Source organism: Pectinophora gossypiella, chromosome 2, assembly GCF_024362695.1.
Source record: "Pectinophora gossypiella chromosome 2, ilPecGoss1.1, whole genome shotgun sequence".
NCBI classification, from domain to species: Eukaryota; Metazoa; Arthropoda; class Insecta; order Lepidoptera; family Gelechiidae; genus Pectinophora; species Pectinophora gossypiella.
Window position 1 is genome coordinate 8918401 of NC_065405.1, and position 21739 is coordinate 8940139.

The 21739-nt window shown below is 38.3% G+C and overlaps 1 protein-coding gene across 1 annotated transcript in view; it reads left to right on the forward strand.

Moving 5' to 3' along the window:
- Window positions 1-257: 257 nt before the first annotated feature.
- The window catches only part of LOC126375451 (protein grainyhead), a gene marked incomplete at its 5' end in the record, with an annotated part of 97715 nt that continues 76233 nt past the window's right edge, over window positions 258-21739 (forward strand). Inside the window, one exon of the mRNA XM_050022380.1 lies at window positions 258-769. Coding sequence (XP_049878337.1) covers window positions 258-769 — 512 coding nt within the window. The remainder of the gene's footprint in view (window positions 770-21739) is intronic.

The window sequence follows — 21739 nt, forward strand, 5'->3', positions numbered from 1 at the left end:
ACGCAATGGAACATGTCACTTGAGTTATCAAACGAGCACGTCTTCTCAACGAATTCAATTTTGACAATGTAAAATGAAAGCTTTGACTTCTTGAAATAAAGTTAAGAAAATGTGAATTTGGTTACAGAAATCAAGCAGTGTAGTGCGGTGCGGTCCTAAACAGGGCCCCCGGCCGCCGCACGAAGACGCGTCCCCTCAGGCTGTGTGGTGCGATGTCGGCGTCGCCGCCGCCGGCGCCGGCCGCGGGCCGCGCTCGCTCCCCGCCGCCGCCGCGCGCCGCCGCCGCCTCGCCCGCCTCCGCGCCGCGCTCGCCCGCGCCCGCGCACGCCGTGCTCGCCACCATGACGCCCGTGCAGCCCGCCGATCACTACTACCCTCACAAGGTCGAGATGGACTCAGACGACGGTTACCCCTCTGACGCGCACTCCTACCGCCACTCGCCGCACGAGCTAGCCGCGTACGCGCCCGACAGCAAGGTGCCCGTGCAGCCCGATGTCTATGACCAGGGCATGGAGTCGATCGACGAGAAGACCCCTATAGATCTCATATACGAGGACGACAAGCAGACGGTGATATACACGACGACGCCGGACCAGAAGCGCGTGGAGATGATCAGCGGGCAGCTGGAGGACGGCCAACTGGTGAGCGGCGGCGGGCAGCTGGTCGACGGCGGTGTGTCGGTGGTGGTGGGCGGCGCCGGTGCCGGCACCGTGCTCGTGCTGGCTGACCACGTCGTCGACGAGCTGGGGCAAGTCATCACCATACCCAGGTGAGCAGAAACGCCCCGCAGTATAACATCTTTTTCACATACTTACTTATATCGATTTAGTATTTTATTTTTATCTTAGTTTTGTTGTACGAGTGATATTAGAATATTTTAACGATTTTCGTGTTGAGGATTACCTAACTCCGGTAGATTTTATTACCTTCTGATTTACGAGATGATATTTAAATAGGTAACGCGTTGCCAGGTGTCTCTAAACCGGAGGTAGATATAGCATCGATTGATGTTGGGAATTTCCATTTAAGCAAAGAACATCGTTTAATAAGTTGATAATGAGCAATCTGAACTTTAGAACTGTCCTTAAAGAAACAATATTTGCGAGAAATCCTTGATTGCGAGTTTATATTATCTTCATCGAAACAGTTTTTTATTGTAAATATCCCCAAAGAAGTAGGTACTATGTAAATTGCATACAATATTTAGTGAAAAAAGTAAGATCCACATTGTTAACATAAAATGTCGTCTTCTTCATTAGAACGTAAACGATGTATCTACTTTGTTGGTAATTAAGGCGTTCGCGTGTTGGCACCTCGTAGTTTGAATAGTTGGAAATAATTGATTGTTTGTGTAAGCAAATGTGGTGTGTGGTTTGAGTTGAGTCTAGGTAAGAGGCGAAGCAGGGAGACGAGAGGAGAGGAGAGGAGAGGAGAGGAGAGGCAAGATGTAGTGTCGGAGGTCCAGTAACGGTTGTGCGCTAGGAGCGGCGGCGAAGGCCCGGCGTGTGGGCGGAGCGACGCGCTCACCTTGAACTTGCCGCGAGACCCGCGTCCGCAGCTCGCCGCGCCATCCGATCACATTTCGATAGTGTGATGTAGCCAAACGTTCTATATATACCTTCTACCTTCACATTCCCATACCTCTAATAGGTCGCTGCCTTAACTACGTTTAACAAACCTTAGGTGTTTTTTGATAGCCTCTGGAAACTTTACGATCATCTACGTTCACGTCAGTACATTTTTTTTTTATTTTTCTAGAAGACAACAATGATAACTTGTGGTTTCAATTAGGTATATCATCACCTAATATAATAACGCGTTTAACAAAATTTTTTGCTTGTTAGATAAATATAAAAGTCATTAGTTCATTACCGGAAGCGGCAAAGCTGTTAACGTTGAACAGACATAAGTCATTAAATTGCACCTTACCGGTTGTTCTACGCAGCCTGTCATGTGCATGTCATTCATACAATATCGTATGACGTCGTAATCTACGTGTACGTAAAGCAGTAGTAAAATTAGTTACGTCTGTTTACTGGCCCAGACAAGTTTTATAAGCAGATATACTAGTCAGGTAGACGCGTAGTAAATTGTGTAGTAATATTTGTTCGGGTATGATCGGTCATTCTCATTCACGACGCAAACCTGTCTGCCGAGAAAATCGTTCCGGAAAATGATTTTGATAATTTTCATTTCATTCATGTTGTTTGGTTTCTCGTTCGTTTACAAATCATCAAGAACCATTCGCTTGGGAAAATATAATTAATTGTATTTATCTCTTAATGTATAATTTTGAATCTGTGGAATCAAAGGGTATAGAAAATGATCCCATTTGGAATTGAGAGCATTCAACCAGTCAATAACAATAAGGAACATGTCGTTCGGTAGCCACACGTCTACAATACGAGTCGCTTGCGAGTGGGAAGTAAAGTAATTACGGTCACGCTAACATCATAACAAACACAATCGCAGAGGTGGGGCGACCGGCGACTGATAACTAACTGCCATTTGAGGCTTTATTCACAACTTCCTCACGACATACCGAATCTAATTTTCTAGACAACTAAACACTTACACTTCGACGTATTAATGCCCGTCTCTTGTACATACTCTTCCAAAGATGTCGAAGGTTTCATAACGTTACAACATTGTAAAGTAATATCTTCCCAGAGACTGTCCAATAACGTCTCCGACATAAAATCACTTATAATAATCTGCTCATCCACGAAGTTAATCTATAAATTATAGATAATGTTATCTGCCTCTACGACTGGTCTCGGAATATATTAAGAAAATGGTCTTTAAAAAAAGAGGACAGCTTGTGTTGGGCGATAACGGGCCTGAGAATAGTTCGATTTCCAATAGCTTCAAGATTTGGGTTTTTATATGGACGTAGTTTGTTAGACATAATATTATGTAACTAAGTTACTAATTAAATCGAGTCAGTCAGTATCGAGACGGATAATGTGTGAGGAATACTCAACAAAAGACATACGTATTTGTGCATTTTAACTACCTACTTACTCCCATAATTGTCGATTTAATTCTCGGTACCTGATGAAAAATCTGACGATTGAATTTTGTGATATGTTATCCTAAATTAAGATACTATCGCATCGACGTAACGTCGAAATAAAGTATAATCGTTATTATCTACTTATTAATTCCCTATTTAAAGTTCAGCGCGGGTATTAATGTTGATAAGGATATAAAACGGGAAAGCTTTTAGTAAAAAGTGAATAAAGTAAGCTCGATATGGATTGGTAGGCGACGCGAGCGTGGAGTGGTAAAAAGTCGGTGGATCGTTTAGGATGCGGCGAGCTGCGCGGGCGCGCCTCCAACACTTTAATGATGACTTTTTAATGCACCGCGCCGCAAACCACGAGCGGACATAGGTACTACCGAAAATTCATATCCTCCAGATGAATATCTAGAGTTTCAACCTGAGGTTCGCAGGTGCTTGCGTTAGTTGCGGTCTTATTACTTATCAGAGTTAAGTTTTGTTTAGGTTCTGACAAGTTTATTACAATTATAAAAATAGAGTATACTTAATAGTTTCATAATAATATTCATTACTTTGTATTACTCTTGAACATATATTTTTAAGATAAAGTTTCCGAAGAGTTTATAATAAAGGTCGATCTCTCGTGCGCTGCACCGCGGTCGGCGGAGGCTGCGTCCCCTCCCCGCTACCCCCGCGTCCTGCCCTGCGCCCGCGCCGGCTATTTTATTGCTGCCGCGCGTTCGCGCAGCCCTGCGACGAGCTTACCATCGCCCGCCTCGAACCCCAATCATTATTTAATGTAATTATTTGGTCGGTAAACTGCTTTTTTTGGGAATCATAACAGTTACGTACATTTTTTATCGGCCGGCCTCGACTTTTGGGACCTCGAGACATTTGGACAGGGAACATTGTAAAAACGTAACTAATGAACCGCGGATGCAAGTTCAAGTTTTTTTAAGTAATTTAACATTCGATTCGTCCTTATTAGGAAGAAAATTTTAATATGAGAATTGATAAATGGACCGCGTTAATGACTGAAATCGACTGAACCGAAGCTTTTCGTTTAAATTTTATTTTTCTCAGCAGAACTAAACATGTAAGGTTAAACAAACCTTACATTTTTTTTTAAATAAAATTCATGATTTTTTTATGCGGTACTAAGGAATACATACGTATTATTTTTATACTTTTTGTTTACGTTTGTAACTCGTTTTATTATTTTTATTTCATTAGATACTAAATGAATGCTTGACATGCAAGTATTTTGTATCAAAATCATATTTACATATGTATGATTCGCGCGAAATTCCTGTAGAGCGGGTCAACAAACTCGAGAAAGCGGGAGGCATTAAGCTCTTAGGAAAAGACATCAACGGGCGCGCGGCCACACTCCCGGCTCGCGCGCTGACGTCAACACAAACATATTTCTCTTCTTTTACATCTACACATTAAAACACAACCATTCAACAATATTGATTGGGTTCATATTTAACATTTATTTTAAATTTAAAACACTCGGCTCCGCAAATTGGCGATTACGTGCTGTGTTGCGAACGTTTATTATTGTTTTCGAAACCGACTTCGTGCAGCCCTCACGAATTTTTCTTTTTATTACACATTCAGCCTGACCTTTCGATGTAAGTATTGGTTGTTATATCGTAAGTCGTTCCAACCGGCACTTAGGTCGAGTTTCTCAAAAATCACATCCTAAAGATATGTGAGAGTCAACAGTGACCGCGAGTATAAACACAAAGTTCAGTGTGTCCTTTAAAAATTAACGATCATCCTTTCTACCTGATGCCGCTGTCCGAGTGCAAATAAAAAACGGTTTCCCCGCGTAAAGGGTTCACTTCCCATCACATGGAGGCTGGAGCGGCGCGCACGCACACGCCCGCCGCGCCGCGTGCACACACGCTCGCGCGCTCGTACGCGGCACTTTAGGCAGCGGCGAGCCAGCGCGGCCAGGGAACAGAATTCTCGACGGGGGATAAAATTTCTTTTTGACGTTAGCATTGTATGGATCAATCATCTTTTTTCTTTTTTAACTTTTCTTTAGAAACAATTCTTTGAAATAAAATTATTGCGGCTTTGACTTCTCACTAAATACCTACATGAAGCATGCGCCTATCTATATATATTTCATATCAGTACAAGGCGGTCTAATATATCGCAAAATACCTACAAGTCCTACAACACATTCCGGACCTTTACACACGACTGCAATGTTTACCTTATATTCACAATAATAGCATTGAGTAATGTCAAGAAATAGGTGCAACTATTGGCAATGCATAATGTAATTATACTAAATTACACTATTAATCTTTATCTAACATCATTATCAAAACGACTAGGAAACAAATGAATTATTATATTAGTACTTATATGTTTTTCATTTCGGCTATAAACAATGTGAGCGAAGCCTTGATTTAAGTAAACAATCGGCTTCTAAGTTTCATAAGGATAAGGTCACATCCATATCTAGAAGTAGTTACATCTTTCATCTTTTTTCTTGCGTCGCAGCCTCAACCGAGAACAAAATCCATTAGGGTTTTATTATCTTCCATCAAGGTTCGGAATCGTAAGGCATCATTTTGTAAATCTGTCGCGTTCGGTTGTTTAAAAACTACTTTTATGTTATATGTGAATACGATTGAAAACACAAATTCAGAAGTCTAAGGAAGTTAGTATTCACACAGATACGCGAGATTTTTTGTTTTGGTCGGGGATTCCTTTGTGGTTTCCAGGATAGCCGGGAAGGAGATTCTGTCCCGTTGTTTGTCTTTGTTTGTGGCCAGCCGTTAATAATTATTTTCTGCCTTTTCATATTACGTTGATGGAGTTGAATTAAGAGTGTTATTATTTTATTTCTGCTCCGTCACGCATGACACTTATGACTTACGCCTTGTGATTTTGCCACCCGTTGCGCAAATAAAGCTTTTGATTTTGAAGCTGATTGATCACTGCGTTCAATACAATTTGTACAATCATGTTCTTGGAAATGCTTGTGATTACAGATTACTTGCAGATATAATTTGCATTCGATTGTGAATGCTTTATGAATAGGTATTATAGAGCTAAATGTGCACTACTTGTTTAAGAATGCTAAACATGGGGGATTGGTTAGATTGAATAAATTATTTTCCAATGTCTGTTAATTTGTATTCAAAATTTTGTTATCGCAATAGTACCTTATATGACGTGCATGGTCAACGAACATAATGAAGTACCTGCTGCGACCTGCGACAAACTATCAACCTGGTTACCTCATCATGTCTTCAGTCTTTCTTTTCGAATATTTCATAAGACCACTTAAGTATTTCAAAATCATTAACCAACTTTGCATAGATAGGTATCTATAATCATTCAATCGTAAAATCGGAGAAACTGTTTATTCATCACACTGACGTGTGCACGCACACATACACACGTGGTGCCTGTGTGCGTGATATGTGTCTGTCTGTATTGTAGCTTATTAGTGTGATAAAGACAGAGAACACTGTTGACCTGCGTGAATGAGAAGAACAGATATCAACAAGGCTAGCTTTACCTTATATGTATATGATTGTACGTTTTTATTAACTTGATTCGTTATACGGCTCGACATTATAATAATATATGGGTGCATATAATCAGCATTCAAACCAATTTTAATATTATAGCATGAAATATAGTTACGTTATAACTACATAAAAACAATCAACAGTTTCTTATGTCTAGTCGGATTTTGTATTCGTATTATGCAAATCAGATGTATCTAAGTAATTTTAAACAATAGTTGTTCACAGGGTATATTTCTAGAGGTACCTTTTGGATTTTGGTCTGTAATAGTTTCCACAGCCTACCTGTTTGTACGTTTAAAACACGACCACCAGTGAATATAATAAGAAATCTTATTTAATTAGTCTTCGGTTAATTATTTGTTGCGGCAATGTCAAAGATCAATTTATAAAGTAATTAAAGCGCAAGCGCAGCGCAGCTTGCGGGAGGATGACTCATAAACATAATTACCTGAATCGAATTGTTAACTAAATATACAATACGTATAATAGGTACATATAACACTGGGGGATATGTAAACATCTGGAAGACGTCACCGATTCAAGCCTTGCTTCTATGCTTGACTTGGTTTTTCAAAGAAGGTATTTGGGGACGGTCACCCATCTAATTACAGATTGGATGCGAAACTATTTTTATTGATTGTTTTCAATCAATAAGCACTTTAAATGTTTCTTATTGATGTTATTTATTCCAAGTTATGTAACGAGATGTCTGCGCCACGCCAAAACATAAGTGCACAACATTCAGCTATAACTACCAATTTAGAAAGATTTAGAAATAAGGTGTAGTCAATAAATATAACAAAAAATGTCGTTGAGATCCGCTAAAATTATCATTTACTCCTACGCACACAACGTACCTTTGTCTCAACATTGGTCACACTGTACATTTCAGAATGTGGGAATGTATATAAAGAGTCACAATGTGTTTCTCTTCCAAATATTTATGGCTTCACTAATAACGCGGTGTATAAGAATTTTATGTGCAAGAGATCGAAGTGTAAATTAATATGACATAAATTGCGGTTGGCTGTCAAACTTACAATGGAACTGTTAATTAGGAAACTAATATGGCGTAACCGGTGACCATCCTCTTGCTACTGTCATCAATAGTTTTTTTTGGATATCTACGGATTATATTTATTGGATCGAATACCTAAGTTGTTCATCGCGTGATCCAAGAGCACACAAACTACGATGGAGAGATTTATTTAGTTTTTAATACGTTCCTGTTTTAATAAATAATTTTATAATACGTTATTATACATGATGTCTTCATTACGTATTCTATTATTTCAATATTGTAGGTAATTTAGTTACGTGTAAATTCTTATTTTTCGATGCTTAAAGAGTTTTATAAGTACTTATTTGTTTTATCAATTGCCATCATAGAATGATCGTACAATTAGAATCTGTGTCTTGCTTGCGCCTCATGTTTTAAAAATGTTTTTTTTTATATATTAATATACAAAAAACAAATAATTGAGAATTTTTAAAACGTACAATACAATAAAAAAAAACGTATCTTCAGGAAGACATGTACATTGGAAGTTTTTATCAAACTATAAAGCAGCGTGGTTGTAGATGCCTTGTCCTATATGAAGTCCTTCCACTACAGGAAAGTACTGAATGGCTGTACATATATACATACATAAACATATTTATGCTTATTTCCCACCGGGGTAAGCAGACACTATGGAATTCCATTTGCTTCGTCCCTTACACACTCCTCTTGCTTACACACGAACGCCGGGTCAGAGTAGATCGTAGTAGACCTACTTAGTGTATGTATGTTTGCCTAATGCTCAGAAATAAAGTAGACATACATAGGGTGGTATTAATAAACTAATCTTGGCTTTGAGACTGCCCTCAAGAACATGTCAAGGTGACAGTTCTTATAGAAAAACACGGACTTGAGCATGATCTGGAGGGCAGTCTCAACTGAGATTTGTTTATAAATACCACCCATAGAGTCACTTGTAATATTAATAGGTAGGAGCCACAAATCACCACAATTATACAGGGTATTAGTGACATCGTAATGAAAACTTTGAGGGATGATTCAGATCATGATTCTAAGTTGATATCATGTGGAATTTTCCGTCGGAAAAGTACTGAAAATAATTAAAAAAAAACACAAAAATTTTCATGATTTTTCCGATAGGAAATTCTACTTGCTATCAACCATCCCTCTCAGTATTCGTTACGTAGTCACTAATACCCATACCTACTTGTATGGCTATTTGTATGTACTTGTACGGGGTGTAAGTGACATCGTAAGGAATACTGAGAGGGATGTTTCAGCTCCTTATACTGAGGTAATATCAAGTGAAAAACTAAAAAAATCATGAATTTTGTGACGGAAAGTTCCACTTGATGTTAATTCAGAATCATGGTCTGAATCATTCCCCTCAGTATTTGTTACGTCACTAAAACCCTGTAAGCATGTACATTGCAAGTACTTTTAATATAGCTGTCTAAACCGTACATTAAATTACCTACCAGCTCATAGCATAGCCTATGAATAATTATCTAATTATGACTAGTCCAGCAAGATAGGACGACGATGTGCCCGGTATAATAACCAACATAATAACACTAAACTCTTCTTACATGTTTTGTATGTTTTTTTCTGACGTTCACCCACGTCAGAAAAAATGTTCATCATGATTATTGTACCTCTGACTACCCCAACTGGGAATATAGTCGTGAGCTTATGTATGTATGTCTTTACTGACGGCCATGCAAGGAAATTGGTACTTACATGACAAAATGTCGTGCACTTTTTCAAGACATAGCTTATTGTAGATTTGGCGCGTATGACTTTAACTTCGCCGGACAAATGGGGAGCGCTAAGGGCTCTCACCTGGTTGAGAGCGCCTAAAACCCCTTCGCACTTTATAACACGACATGTACATAACAAACTGTAGTGCACGTACAAACAATACGGTGTTCTTAGGGTGCCGTACCCAAAGGGTAAAAATGGGACCTTATTACTTCGCTGTCTGTCACCAGACTGTATCTCAATAACCGCGATATCTAGACAGTTTAAATTTTCACAAGCTATGTATTTCTGTTGTCGTTATAATAATAAATACTAAAAACAAAGTAAAACAAATATTTAAGGGGGGCTCCCATACAACAAATGCGACTTTTTGGTCAATATCAATAGTGGCAACAGGTAGGCAATATGAAATGTGTGTATCTACTGTTGTTTACCTAGTGAATGTTAGGGAATCCTTAGGGCGCGAGTCCGACTCGCACTTGGCCGGTTTTTATTGTCTGTGTAGGTATATTCTCCAACACGCAACTCGATCGGGGTGTATCGGAATCGGCGATGACATTGCTGCCGCGGCACCTCTCACTCACGGCACTATTTTCGGATGCCGACCGTAATTATACCACTTAATTGATACTCGGTCGGCGTACCGATATTTTATTAATTGATTTCATAATGGGAGATAATAAGTCAAACGATATAGTTTATCTTCATTTAATGCATGTCTGTAGCTCGCAGAAAAGTGGATGCTATTGTACAGATTAAATAAAAGATACACAGGACAACAATGAAAAAGCATAATTACCTGAACCTTGATATGTGTAATTAATTCTAGACTATGTTTGGTGAACATAAAATACTGAGATGCTTAAATCAGCACATTTTTACATGTGTAGTTACGATGTGTGGCCCATGTTGCTCTATGGTACACAATTGTAATGGTTACATGCCATTACAGCCTATTAAAAATCAGCAAACAGTAACAGATAAAGTTTCCTATCTTTTGAATTGAATGCAATCTATGGCCGTTGTCCTCGATCATTAAGTGAATTCCTCGGTTACATTGAAAAAAAGAAAGGCTTCAAGGAGCAATATGGAAGGTTTTTTTGCGGCGAGTGCCGTGCGCGCCACCATGCACATACAAGGAGTCGCAATCCGCCACGTCCGCCGCACCGCGATGTAAATGATCCCCTTGAATAATGTATCCCATTCTCGGCTGTCCACCACCGGCGTATAAGGCACACGACAATCAACCGTTACTTCTAACCGCTCGCTAACTATGCACCTTACAGAGATGCCTGACTGAACACGCAAATTACACCTGAGACAAGTCTAATATTCGTCAAAAACTTCCGCCCACGGCCGACCCGCGAGGGCAGGGAAGATTATCTCATCGCGCGTGCTTGCGCTGCGTATGCGCATCATTGAAGCAAATGCGTGTTACGTACTGTTTCGCAGTTGTCTCACCGCACGCCGCCGCGGTAATAGAGTTCACGGTTCGAGGTAAACACTTCCACTGCCGACGTATACCACAACATTACACAACAATAGCGGACTGATGCACTGTTGCTGTTCCGTTTTTTGTTCCGGTATTAAACATAAGGAAAATTACTGCCTAGCTGCCGTCAACTTACCTAAAAATAAATTTTACGTAACCTAGACTCATTCATTATACACGCGTTACTAATAAATTGTAAATTATACATTTTACATATACAGGTAACATAGGTACAAGTATCTAGCATTTAAGTCGTTACGCACACCAATATGTGATTAGTCCACAACATCATAAGCCGGTCAATAAACATGTCAAACATTAAAGTAACTATCTCTAGTCTGCGTTCCTAGGTCAAGACGCAGATAGCTATTAACTTCTGTAGATAAAACTGTCTATGATCTCAGCGAGTCGCTATTCGGTACTAATGTCGACCTAAAGCACTCAACCTGCTTACATATTAGGTATTCGCTTAGAATCAAATCGCGATAGATACCAGCGGTCTTGAATACCGCCGGTGTTATTAGATACATAGACATCGTGGCGAGAGGCTTTGGATGATTTGTGTTTAAAAGATAATAAACTCTATGGTGATTGTCTGTAGTGTGAATGTTGTGAGGCGGCAGCGGGTAGGGCGCGCGAGCGGGTCACGACTAAGTCGCACGCGCGTTCGTGACCTTGCCGCGCGCGCAGCGCAGAGGTCACACTCTTGTGTTGATGCGCCTGCGACTGCGCCTGCGCCCGCGCCTGCGACCATACCATGCTTTCCTAAAACTCGCTGCACACGAATCACGACATACACCTCTCTAGACCACTGAGTCAACATCTATAATGCCTACACTATGTGATTGTTAAATGTCGTACATTACCTGCTTACGAAACAGATTACGATATTAAGATTAAAATTAACGTAATAATAGTAGGTAAGTACTTAAGTAAATAATTTGAAGTATTTTTCTGTAGGAGCTTGATGAACTTAAACTTGACTAAACTTCCTGTGAAGGTTTCATTTGGCTTGACTTGGGAAGTTAATAAATATTATACATTGTCTCCTAAATTCAATAGAACAATGTGAAGATTGGTATCTGTGAGCTAGAGGCCTCTAGTGTATTATCAGCAGGAAAATTCGTGCTCGTGGTCAAGGTGACTCGTACAAAAATACTAGTCGTTTCTGGTTGTTTTGACCATCGACAGATTACGACGAGTCAATTATGCAAGTAGGTGCCAGATATATGCACGGTCATAAATGTTATTGCTTTTGTTTATAGATTCTTGGTTTCTATGATTCCATTTGTTATAGTAATATTTGCATTGACGTGTTATATAAGCGCTGTTCTCAACAATTCCCACTAAGAGAAACTTTGAATGGCAGTATTTATAATACCAAAGCGACAGATTTACACGAGTAATAGGGGAAAAGGCTCCGTGGAATGAGAAATTCCGCCATAACAGGGCGTTGCAGACTTTCTCCGGTGGTGACTCTCACTCGTGCGTCTGCGCACAGCACCCTTTAAAATATGCAGTTAATTTGAGGGACCTACCATGCTAAACGATATCTATTTTAGGAATGCAATTAAAGTCTTATTTCTTTTTCCTAAGATTTACGGCATGAAAGTGAGACAGGTAAACGTCTAGGTATAATATTTTATGAATATATGGCACGTAACAAACACTATACTTACTTAGTAATATGCGATCTTGACCTTTTCATACGCCTGTAGGGTCAAAGAGATCTTTAAGTTTGCGAATATTAAAAGGAAATATGGATCCCGATTAATGGCAATAATTAAAGACGTTTAATAGCTTAAAACCTATAAAACTTTACCGTAAGTTTACTTGAGAAATAGTGAAAAGTCTTGTAATCGAGATAGCTACTTTAATGACACTTTGTGCTGCGTTCAGTGATATAAAAGATACTATAAAAAATATTTGCATTTTCAAAAAAGAACTCATACTTTGGAATTCATTTAAGTACAAATAAGTTTATGTACATCAGGTGGACAGGCCCTCAACGTCATCACCTTATTTGGATAAAAGTTGTAATGAGCGCCATGGATGGTGTCTGTCCTCAGGTACCACATGCGCATTATCCTGATCTTCAATCTTCTATCATGTGAGTTGTGGGGTGGATTACCAACCCCATCAACCCTGGTGTCAGGGTTACTATTTTTGATATTGAACGGCCAAAGGCCCCTGACATGGCTCATGTAACGACTACTAACTTGCATCAGTAAGTAGTAACCGGGACCATCGGCGTAACGTGACTTCCGAAGCACGGAAGGCACATTATCCTGATGTACTTACTTTATAAAACATTTTGCATTTTATACACCATCACATTTAATAATGACTACAAAAGATCTATGTGCGTCCTATCTACGTGAAGATAAAGTAATCGTATCAGTAGAATAATATAAAAAGGATATTTACTTCATTTTATTACTTTATGCAAATTGAAGCGGTTACCGGAGGATGTGATAAATTATAGATTTAATATTATCTCAGTCCATTGATTTTAGTAATTTTAGTCAACCAAATATCGTTAAACATATATTTTTGGCAGTTACTGAACCGAGATAAGCCATTGATATACTATGTGCGCTTTTTAATTTAAAGTTTCGTATTTTTATCGAGCTCCAATCGAATTCCAATGAAGTTGCCTTTGGAACAAGTTTTCAACGATCCGCGTAATACAGTTACAAATTTTCTGATGCAGATGCTCTCCAGCTCATTAATGTATTCCAGTCTCGATAAACGCAGCATAAACATATTATTACTTCACTTCAAGGAAATAACACTGATAGTATTCTTATAAGTCATTAACTCCAACGCTTTAAATAATAGTTGAAAATAACTATAAAAGATTTCGTTTGCAATACATATACCTCTTATGAGTTATATTTCATTACTTACATTCGATTTATGCACGTTAGCATTTAAATATATTTGCTGTCTACGGTATGTAGTTATAAGCAATTTAACGTCGATTAACGCCCGTTACCACAAATTACCGCTCGCCCGGTCTTGTCATAACAATAATAGCTCACCGTGCACTCGAGTGATCAGACGGTCCTCGCAGGTGTCGGTTTACTTTATCGCTAATTTACTATACTTTGCTAAATTAAATCCCATTGCGATAAAATATGTTTCGTTTTCTCTTCTGCCTAGAATTATCCCGTTTTTCACAGGGTCCGTTTAACTAACCTAAAGATTTTACAGGTCCGGTCCGGTCCGGTTTGTCGTTTCTCTTCTGCCTGTTGCCCTTACCTATCAACATCAAAATAATCTGCAGATTTTTTTTGAAAATACATACATAAACTCATGCCCGTAATCCCTAATGGGGTGGGCAGAGCCACAAGTAATCAAAGACAACTTGCAGCCACTGTTGACACGATGTCGTAAGCTGGAAATGATAAACCTTATGGAAAATAGCTACCGTTAAAAGTTATTTTCAAAAAATCTGCAGGTTATTTTGATGTTGGTAGGTAAGGGCACGTATATTCAAATGCAGATTTTATATTAAGGCAGGTAATGTTGAGAGATTGTACAAGATTTTACAATAACAACCTTTTGCAAATCCTTGGCGTATTTTGCAATAAACAAATAAACTTATGTCCTATATGGATTGTGCATTTAAAAGCAATGAAGTAAGTAGGTAGGTAATAGCAGATAGCGGTTAGAGATGCAATCAGAAGAGTAACTTTGAATACTTACCTACTTATTTTTGTAGCTGAACTCAAAGGGTGAGGAGGCGAAGAAGGTTTAATGAGAAGATTCACTTTAGTTACAGTATTTAAACTAGTAGCTAACTAGTAACTAGTAGTATTTAGACACGTAGCCTGCTGCACTATTATTTACGTATTAGCCTGCCAGACGGATATACGTACATTGTGTGAGATAGTAGCAAGTACTTACATGGGTTGTGTGTGCGTGGTGCACCAGAAGCATGTTATACCATTAATGCGCGTATTCGATCATAAATGACGTGACGGCGACCTCTCTGCTCAATGCTCTCAGCTCTCTGCTCGTTAGCTGGAAACTGTTTATAAATTCAAATATTGTTTTATCATTTTATTGCTTAATGACTTCATTTTGACGATTCGTCGATCTCAAATTATTCACGATACGAATGTTAAATTAGAATAGTTAAAGCTAGTATTTTGTACGTCATGTTTGGAGTGATCTTAAGTTTGCATGTATTAGGGTACTTACTTATAAAGAAAAACTTGCACCGCGGGGCGGATGGTTAGTGCTATTAAATCTAATTGGCTACTAATTTGAAATTCAAATATGATTAGCTGCCGAGGAGGCGAACGGTTAAGAAAAGGGTATTCCGGTGAGGAGTTACCATTATGGGAACACTGATTGAGTGCGCGTTCTTGTCATTTTGATCGCGCGGTGCGTGTATGTGCGCCTGCGGCTTTATAAGGATAATGGATTCTAGCAAAATCTTGTCATTTCCTTAGCATAATGAACAATATTAAGAGGTCCGCTAAGTGTAATTGGGGCTTGAGCAGCAAAGTGCTCGGTTTATGCGGCCGCATAATTACGTATAATAGGCGACTTTTGCAACGCACGCGTACTCAGAATGTTTAACTCCCTGAGACAGAAGTTTTGAAACGGTATGTAATTATAAGATAAAGGTGTGCATTATGCGATTAACTTAAATATCGTTATTGTATTTTCCCGTTGACTACCCGCTGACTAGGCAGAAGCATTTAAACACGGAAAATTAACGTTCGTCAAAAGTACGAGACGGCCTGAGAGTCCTCGACGTTAAGTGCAGCCTAATTAGAGCTTTAATTTTAATTTGTGGAATGAGAATTACCCGAAATTTTCTCTTTAATATCAGTACGGCTTTCACAGAACGTCTATCTGCCTGATTAATGACACAGCACGCTGGACATGTACCCTGTTTATTTTTTAACTTAATAGCGCGGCAAAATTAGAGTTGAAAAATGTCATGTAGGTACTGACACAGCGGGCTCTTTACTGACAGCAATGAGATTAAATTGTCCGTTTGGAATTTATTATAACATCTAAAGAAGATTTCGAATATTTTAGGATGTAATTACTGGATGTACTAAATACCGGAATATACAAGCTTAAGCTAAACGCTGCACTTTTTCTGTAGTTACATACTTAGTTTCCAAAACCGTTCGTCGAAATGTTTACACGTGTAAGCCCGAGAGCAATTATTGTTGTCCTGGCCCCGCCGCCTCATCGCTTGCGCATCGACGTCCATTAATAATGTATGGACCTTATTAAGTCACTATAGAGTAATGAGGTTTTTTTGTCTGTTTTCGTTATACAGAATTATGGTGAAAATGAACATATAATTTAAGTTGAATGAAAAAGAACTTCAGGAAAAAAGGAGTACTTACACGATTAAAAAAATACGTCATGTTAAGCTTACTTATTGTTTATTAAAATATATCTATAATATGCAACGTCAGCTTATCAGATAAACTTTTAAAATGAATGCGCGATAAAAAAATAAAAACAGTTCTCCCGGAAGTGCTAATTAAGCGTTCTCAAAAATGATTTTAAGGGCTTTCGAATTTTTGATCGTGCGCAGCGAATTTCAAGAGCTAACGAGTTGGTAGGCGGTCCATGTCAATTCCGTCTTTTTATACATGGTGCGCATTTTATTTAAAACAATAGTGGACGTGGCTGGCATACGCGGCGGCCGCGACAGACTTGTCTTCGTCTGCCAATCAATGGCGAGCTTTCAGCCCGAGCCATTATTTGCGAGATTTTTTACAGCCAAGATGAGGGTCACACGCCTTTTTCCGGCCTATTGCCTATTTACAATTAAATATGTGCTGCATAAGCTTTATAGGTATAAAGCGGGCTTTACTCAAACTTACAATAATGTACTTAATGAAAAATATGCTGATAGGAATTTAGTTTGAGTTTCGATATGGAAATTAATAGTAATATAAGTAAGTGACTAACCGTATAGGATCTACGAGTCGAAAAGCGTTTTTTGTTAATGATCTAGGAAAATTACTGATCGACCGCGTAGCCGTATCACCGCATCGTGCTGCCAGAAATGTTTTACCGGTTCGTACGTAGATGTCACTACTACCTACCCATCGGCGGCTATACATGTACTTGCTATGTCAATGCTGTACTTTGCCGGCAGATGGCGCTACTATACACGATAATTGAAACTACTTCATTTAAAAAATATATGAATTTAGACGTTTGATACACGTACGTGTGTACGTACTGCGTAATTAATAAAATACTAGGTAGGTACTGATTTGGTTCATTTCAATAAGATGTGACGTGAGGACGTGAGCTCGCCATAGTGCGGGCTGATGCCGACGCTAATTGGAGATCTAGGATTAGGTATTGAAATGAACTTTACCTACTGCAGTTCACGTTTTCTTAGTAGTAATCATATCCATCGCGTTATTGACCTTAATCTTTACAATTTATGGTCATTCAATACGGACTACCATAAACGTTTTATTGACAGTCGTTATTTGAACCCGTGGATACGTTTTATTGAGTTTGTATTTTGTTCAGTATAGATACTATCGCGGCATACCTACTATCGAATATATGCTGCAAATATTTTGCATTCGATTACAGTTACTTACATACATTTTGACGATTGCATCATACACAACAAAACTTAATTTATGCGCGCTTTTAAGTTTGTTATTGACGTAAGGACACTTTTACTTGAAATTATTGGAGTTCTTAAAAGTTTGTAGAGTCGGTACTTTTTTAAAACACGAGAAAAACATAAAGCACTCATAAAGTTTTAAGAGGGCCATTGTCATTATATCACTGCAATACAAATTATGTTGAAAATAATTCTTACTACACAATTTAACGCCGGTCGTTTCCATTTGCGAATACCGCGCCATTGTAAGATTTTGATATGAAATGGAAAAACGTTTCATGTTATGAACTCAAATATTTGTATCGGCGATATTGCCGTTTTGTAATCTCGTTAAATATCATACAAAATTCCAATGAAAATATCACGTTTCATTTCAAGTGTTATTTTAAGATGTAGTAAACAAAAATGTAACTCGCAGTTCCTTATAGAATTGCGGAAATGTCTCATATTATCGTATTTTTTGTAGGAAAAACGTAAATTAAATACTTAATTTTATAACTAAATCAAAATAAACAAAGTTACAATTCTGGCAGTTCAGTTTAAATTACGTCGTCAAGTTATGGTGAATATTAAAGCCAGTAAATTTAAAAAGTGAACCTCTTATAAATTCTCATTGTGTATTCGGTGCAACCAACAACCTTTGTTACCTGTAAACCCTGCAAATGCTCCTTTTTTTTGACGTGACTTATTGTAGATTTGCCGCAGATGGCATTAACTACTTGGCCGGACAAATAGGGAGCGCTGAAGGCTCACACCCGAAGCAAATGCTCCACAGTGGTTACTTTACCTATGACAACAGGGGCCTGTTTTATAAAACTTACAATTGTAAATTACAATGACAATTTGGTGTTCATTACGTAGCTAATTTGAAACTGCAAAATATTTGTGATCACATACTGTAAATATAATTGTAATTTACAATTGTAAGTTTTATAAAACAGGCCCCTGGTGGAACATGTAGTCCGACCGTCTTTATATTTACGCCGACTTCAGAAATGAGATTCTAACATTGTGTTAAACAATATATTATCGCTTACTATTCAGACAGATTTTAAACTCGGTTTGATTTGTATAAATTTCTTGTAACTACGTACATAATCTTGTAATGTATAGGCGAGTATGTAACACTGGAAATATTACTGCGTCAGTAACCAGGGACTTACGTTATCAAAACTATTCGAATACATCATGCTTTATAATTCTTTTAATTTATGTCCGACTCACGTTTTCCTATTTCTTTAATTTACGCTCAAAACAACTCTATTAGTTATGCTACTTACTCGTATTTATAGTATTAAATGACCTTTCTGCCTCTATTAAACGCAAGATTTCTATTCACCATAACATTTTGACCATAACATGAAAAGTACTTAACAAAACCCATTTTGATGAAATATGCAGTGTTCCCAATAATACTTAATCCAATAAAAAATACTAACGGCTTCATGTTACCTACTAACATTGATAAGGGCTTCCTTCATACAAAAGACATCAACGAGTTCATTGTTATGTTTTATAATAATGTTTTTTTGACCATAGCTTTATTGTTTTATTCCATAGTCTCTGTAGTTATGTATGTAGCTTTAATGTTCCAACTCTTTAATGTTTGTTACTAATCAGATTTTCATGAAACTTGCACTATTCCTAAGTTGGACGAAATTGCAATACGATTTGTAGTTTCTAGTTCTGAAAAATACTGGCATACAAGTATAAATAGGTACCTACATAGACTTGCGAAATTTAACACACGCGTTTTAGGCCCATATAGACTCACAATAGTATATATTATGAATATTGTGCAATTCTAACAATATTTCATTCGGGTGGGTCAAATTTATGATCTCCTTTTAAAATTGGTTAAAATATATTCAGAAAAAGAAAACGTCAATCAGTAAATGATATTTAGTAAATTTTTAATACTTATAAACATGAAAATATTCGATGTTACCATATCACACAAAGTAAATTCTATTCTCCGACCCATTATCGCACATTAAGGAAATGAATATCATGTCATATGCAAAAGACGGTTATATCTCTAATCACCAGCTTAATATTAATAGTCGACTAAGACAAGTGAGTATAGATAAAAACTTAAAAGTTAATTGATATCAAAATCAGTTGAAGTCGAGCACGTAAAATTGAAATGAATTGAACACGAAATAAACTTGGCTAAAGCTCGATATCTCGGAAGGATTCGATTCTTCTTGTGCAATTTACAAATAATACAATTTGAAGTAGCTGGGTGGGTACATGCGGCGATGCAGTGCTCTCCGCTGGTCGCGGCACTGTGCTGTGGGTAGCTATACCAGTGTAATAATACCCACGGGCCGATCTCCAGTGCAGTCACGTTCCCATTGTCCGTGGGCGGCAGATAAAAACTTCGCCGCGAACTAATAATTAGTTTCAGGATCGGCAGTGGGCACAACAAGAAGCCTAATTAGCACTCATAAAATACCCAAGGGTTAATAAGTAGTACGGTACACTTGGTCTAGAAACTTACTTTGAATATCCCTGCATTTATGAAGTTGAAACTTGATCGAAAGTGTGTGCAGCTTTTATGATTGGTAAGCACTTGGACTACCTAGTCGTAATTGATAAGATTAGGTAGATACCTATTAGGGATATAGAATACTAATCATATGTACATAATATTGCGGATGTATTTGATGTAGTTATTGTAATTTACTCGTAGATATGTCATTATTTTACATATTTTTGTTTTCGAGTGTACAGTCGCAGGCTGATAGTTTGAGACGTCTGTAACCACAGCCGAACAGCACTTACTCGTGCTGATTGCCATCCGGTCGGAACCCGGCTTTATATTTAGATTTACCGCTAATTACTTCTAAACTCGGCTTGTAAAATATGACTATTATTTTAACGGGAGGGAATTGTTAGTTCAGGGTGCGCAGTACTTAATTAAAGGCAATGAAATAACTACTCATTTTCGCCTTATGAACCTATAATGCAATAAATTCGGATTTGTGTACAATGGGTAACAAAAATTAATTGAAATTCAACGTTTCAAAAGGGAATTAGCATAGGCGATTATTATCAGACCTACACACGACTTTGGTTCGAATTGTATGACATTGTGGGAGGTGCCATTTGTAATGTCGAGCACAGAGTGTTTGCGCAGCGCATGTCGGTATCGGCTGATCGGTGTAGTGATAGGTCACCAGCCGCACGCGAGCGCACTGCTCTATGGCGTTTTGCTTAATCCTCGCTCCGCCCTTCGCGCTAATTTACACCGAGCATAAATCTCCGCGAGCTAGCGCCACGGCACCAGCATGTCGCCATTCGTCACCGATGTACGTCTGTTGGCTGAAAAACGAACGTGATTTAGTTATTACAATGCACTAAACGAACCACTTAAATGCCTCATTAAATGAATTTATTCCATTCGATACTGATTCGCTACGATTGCAGGTTAGCTATGGATGAGCATTGATTAACGGAGGTCGTGCCGCAAATAATTTTTCAAGTAAACGATGTTTCGGCGCAAGTGTGTACCGTTGAAGTAGTGCGCTGTAGGCGTTCATCGATTATATGCAAATTATTTTGAACGTAATAGAAATCGAAGGATCGGAACATCGTCGAGTCGTTTCAGTTCGCTCGGAATAATTGCGTGACTAAATTCCGAGACGTAGGTTCTGTATCAGGCTCGCAATTCATTCACGTCGAGGCGACTTTGTAATTAATGAGACGATATATTAGAAACGAATTCGTTTGGGGTCGATATAAAATGTTCTCGATATAAATCTCGTAATTTCTTAGTGAAATTACGATTCTTAATTAAATGTAACGTCGTAAATATTAGCTTTCTTTCCTGCTTGATATAATCGTGTATCGTTCATTATTCGACTTCCTCTCGACGAAAATTATGATGAGCATTAAATTGAACTAGCGTAAACCTACTCGTATTGCAAATTTTAAGAACATGAATGGATTCTAGAGTCGGAGATCTGATGTGGTTTGCAATCTTAGATGATAATGCTGCTGGCCGAGCGGACTTGTAATATTCCTCATAAATATGAGTATTTCTCGCATTCCTTTCATATAGTTCGCGCGGGGGTACATGCCGATCGTAATTCACAGTCGGTACTAACTACTAGTTGCCCTGTGCGGTGTCCATGACTAGCGAGTTGACCGTACCGGGTCACTATAAATATTGCTGAGTTGAGTTCCGTTCAAATTCCGTATAGATTACATATTTCTTGTACACTTCCTCAAATACAAGCGAGTAGTTACTTTCAAA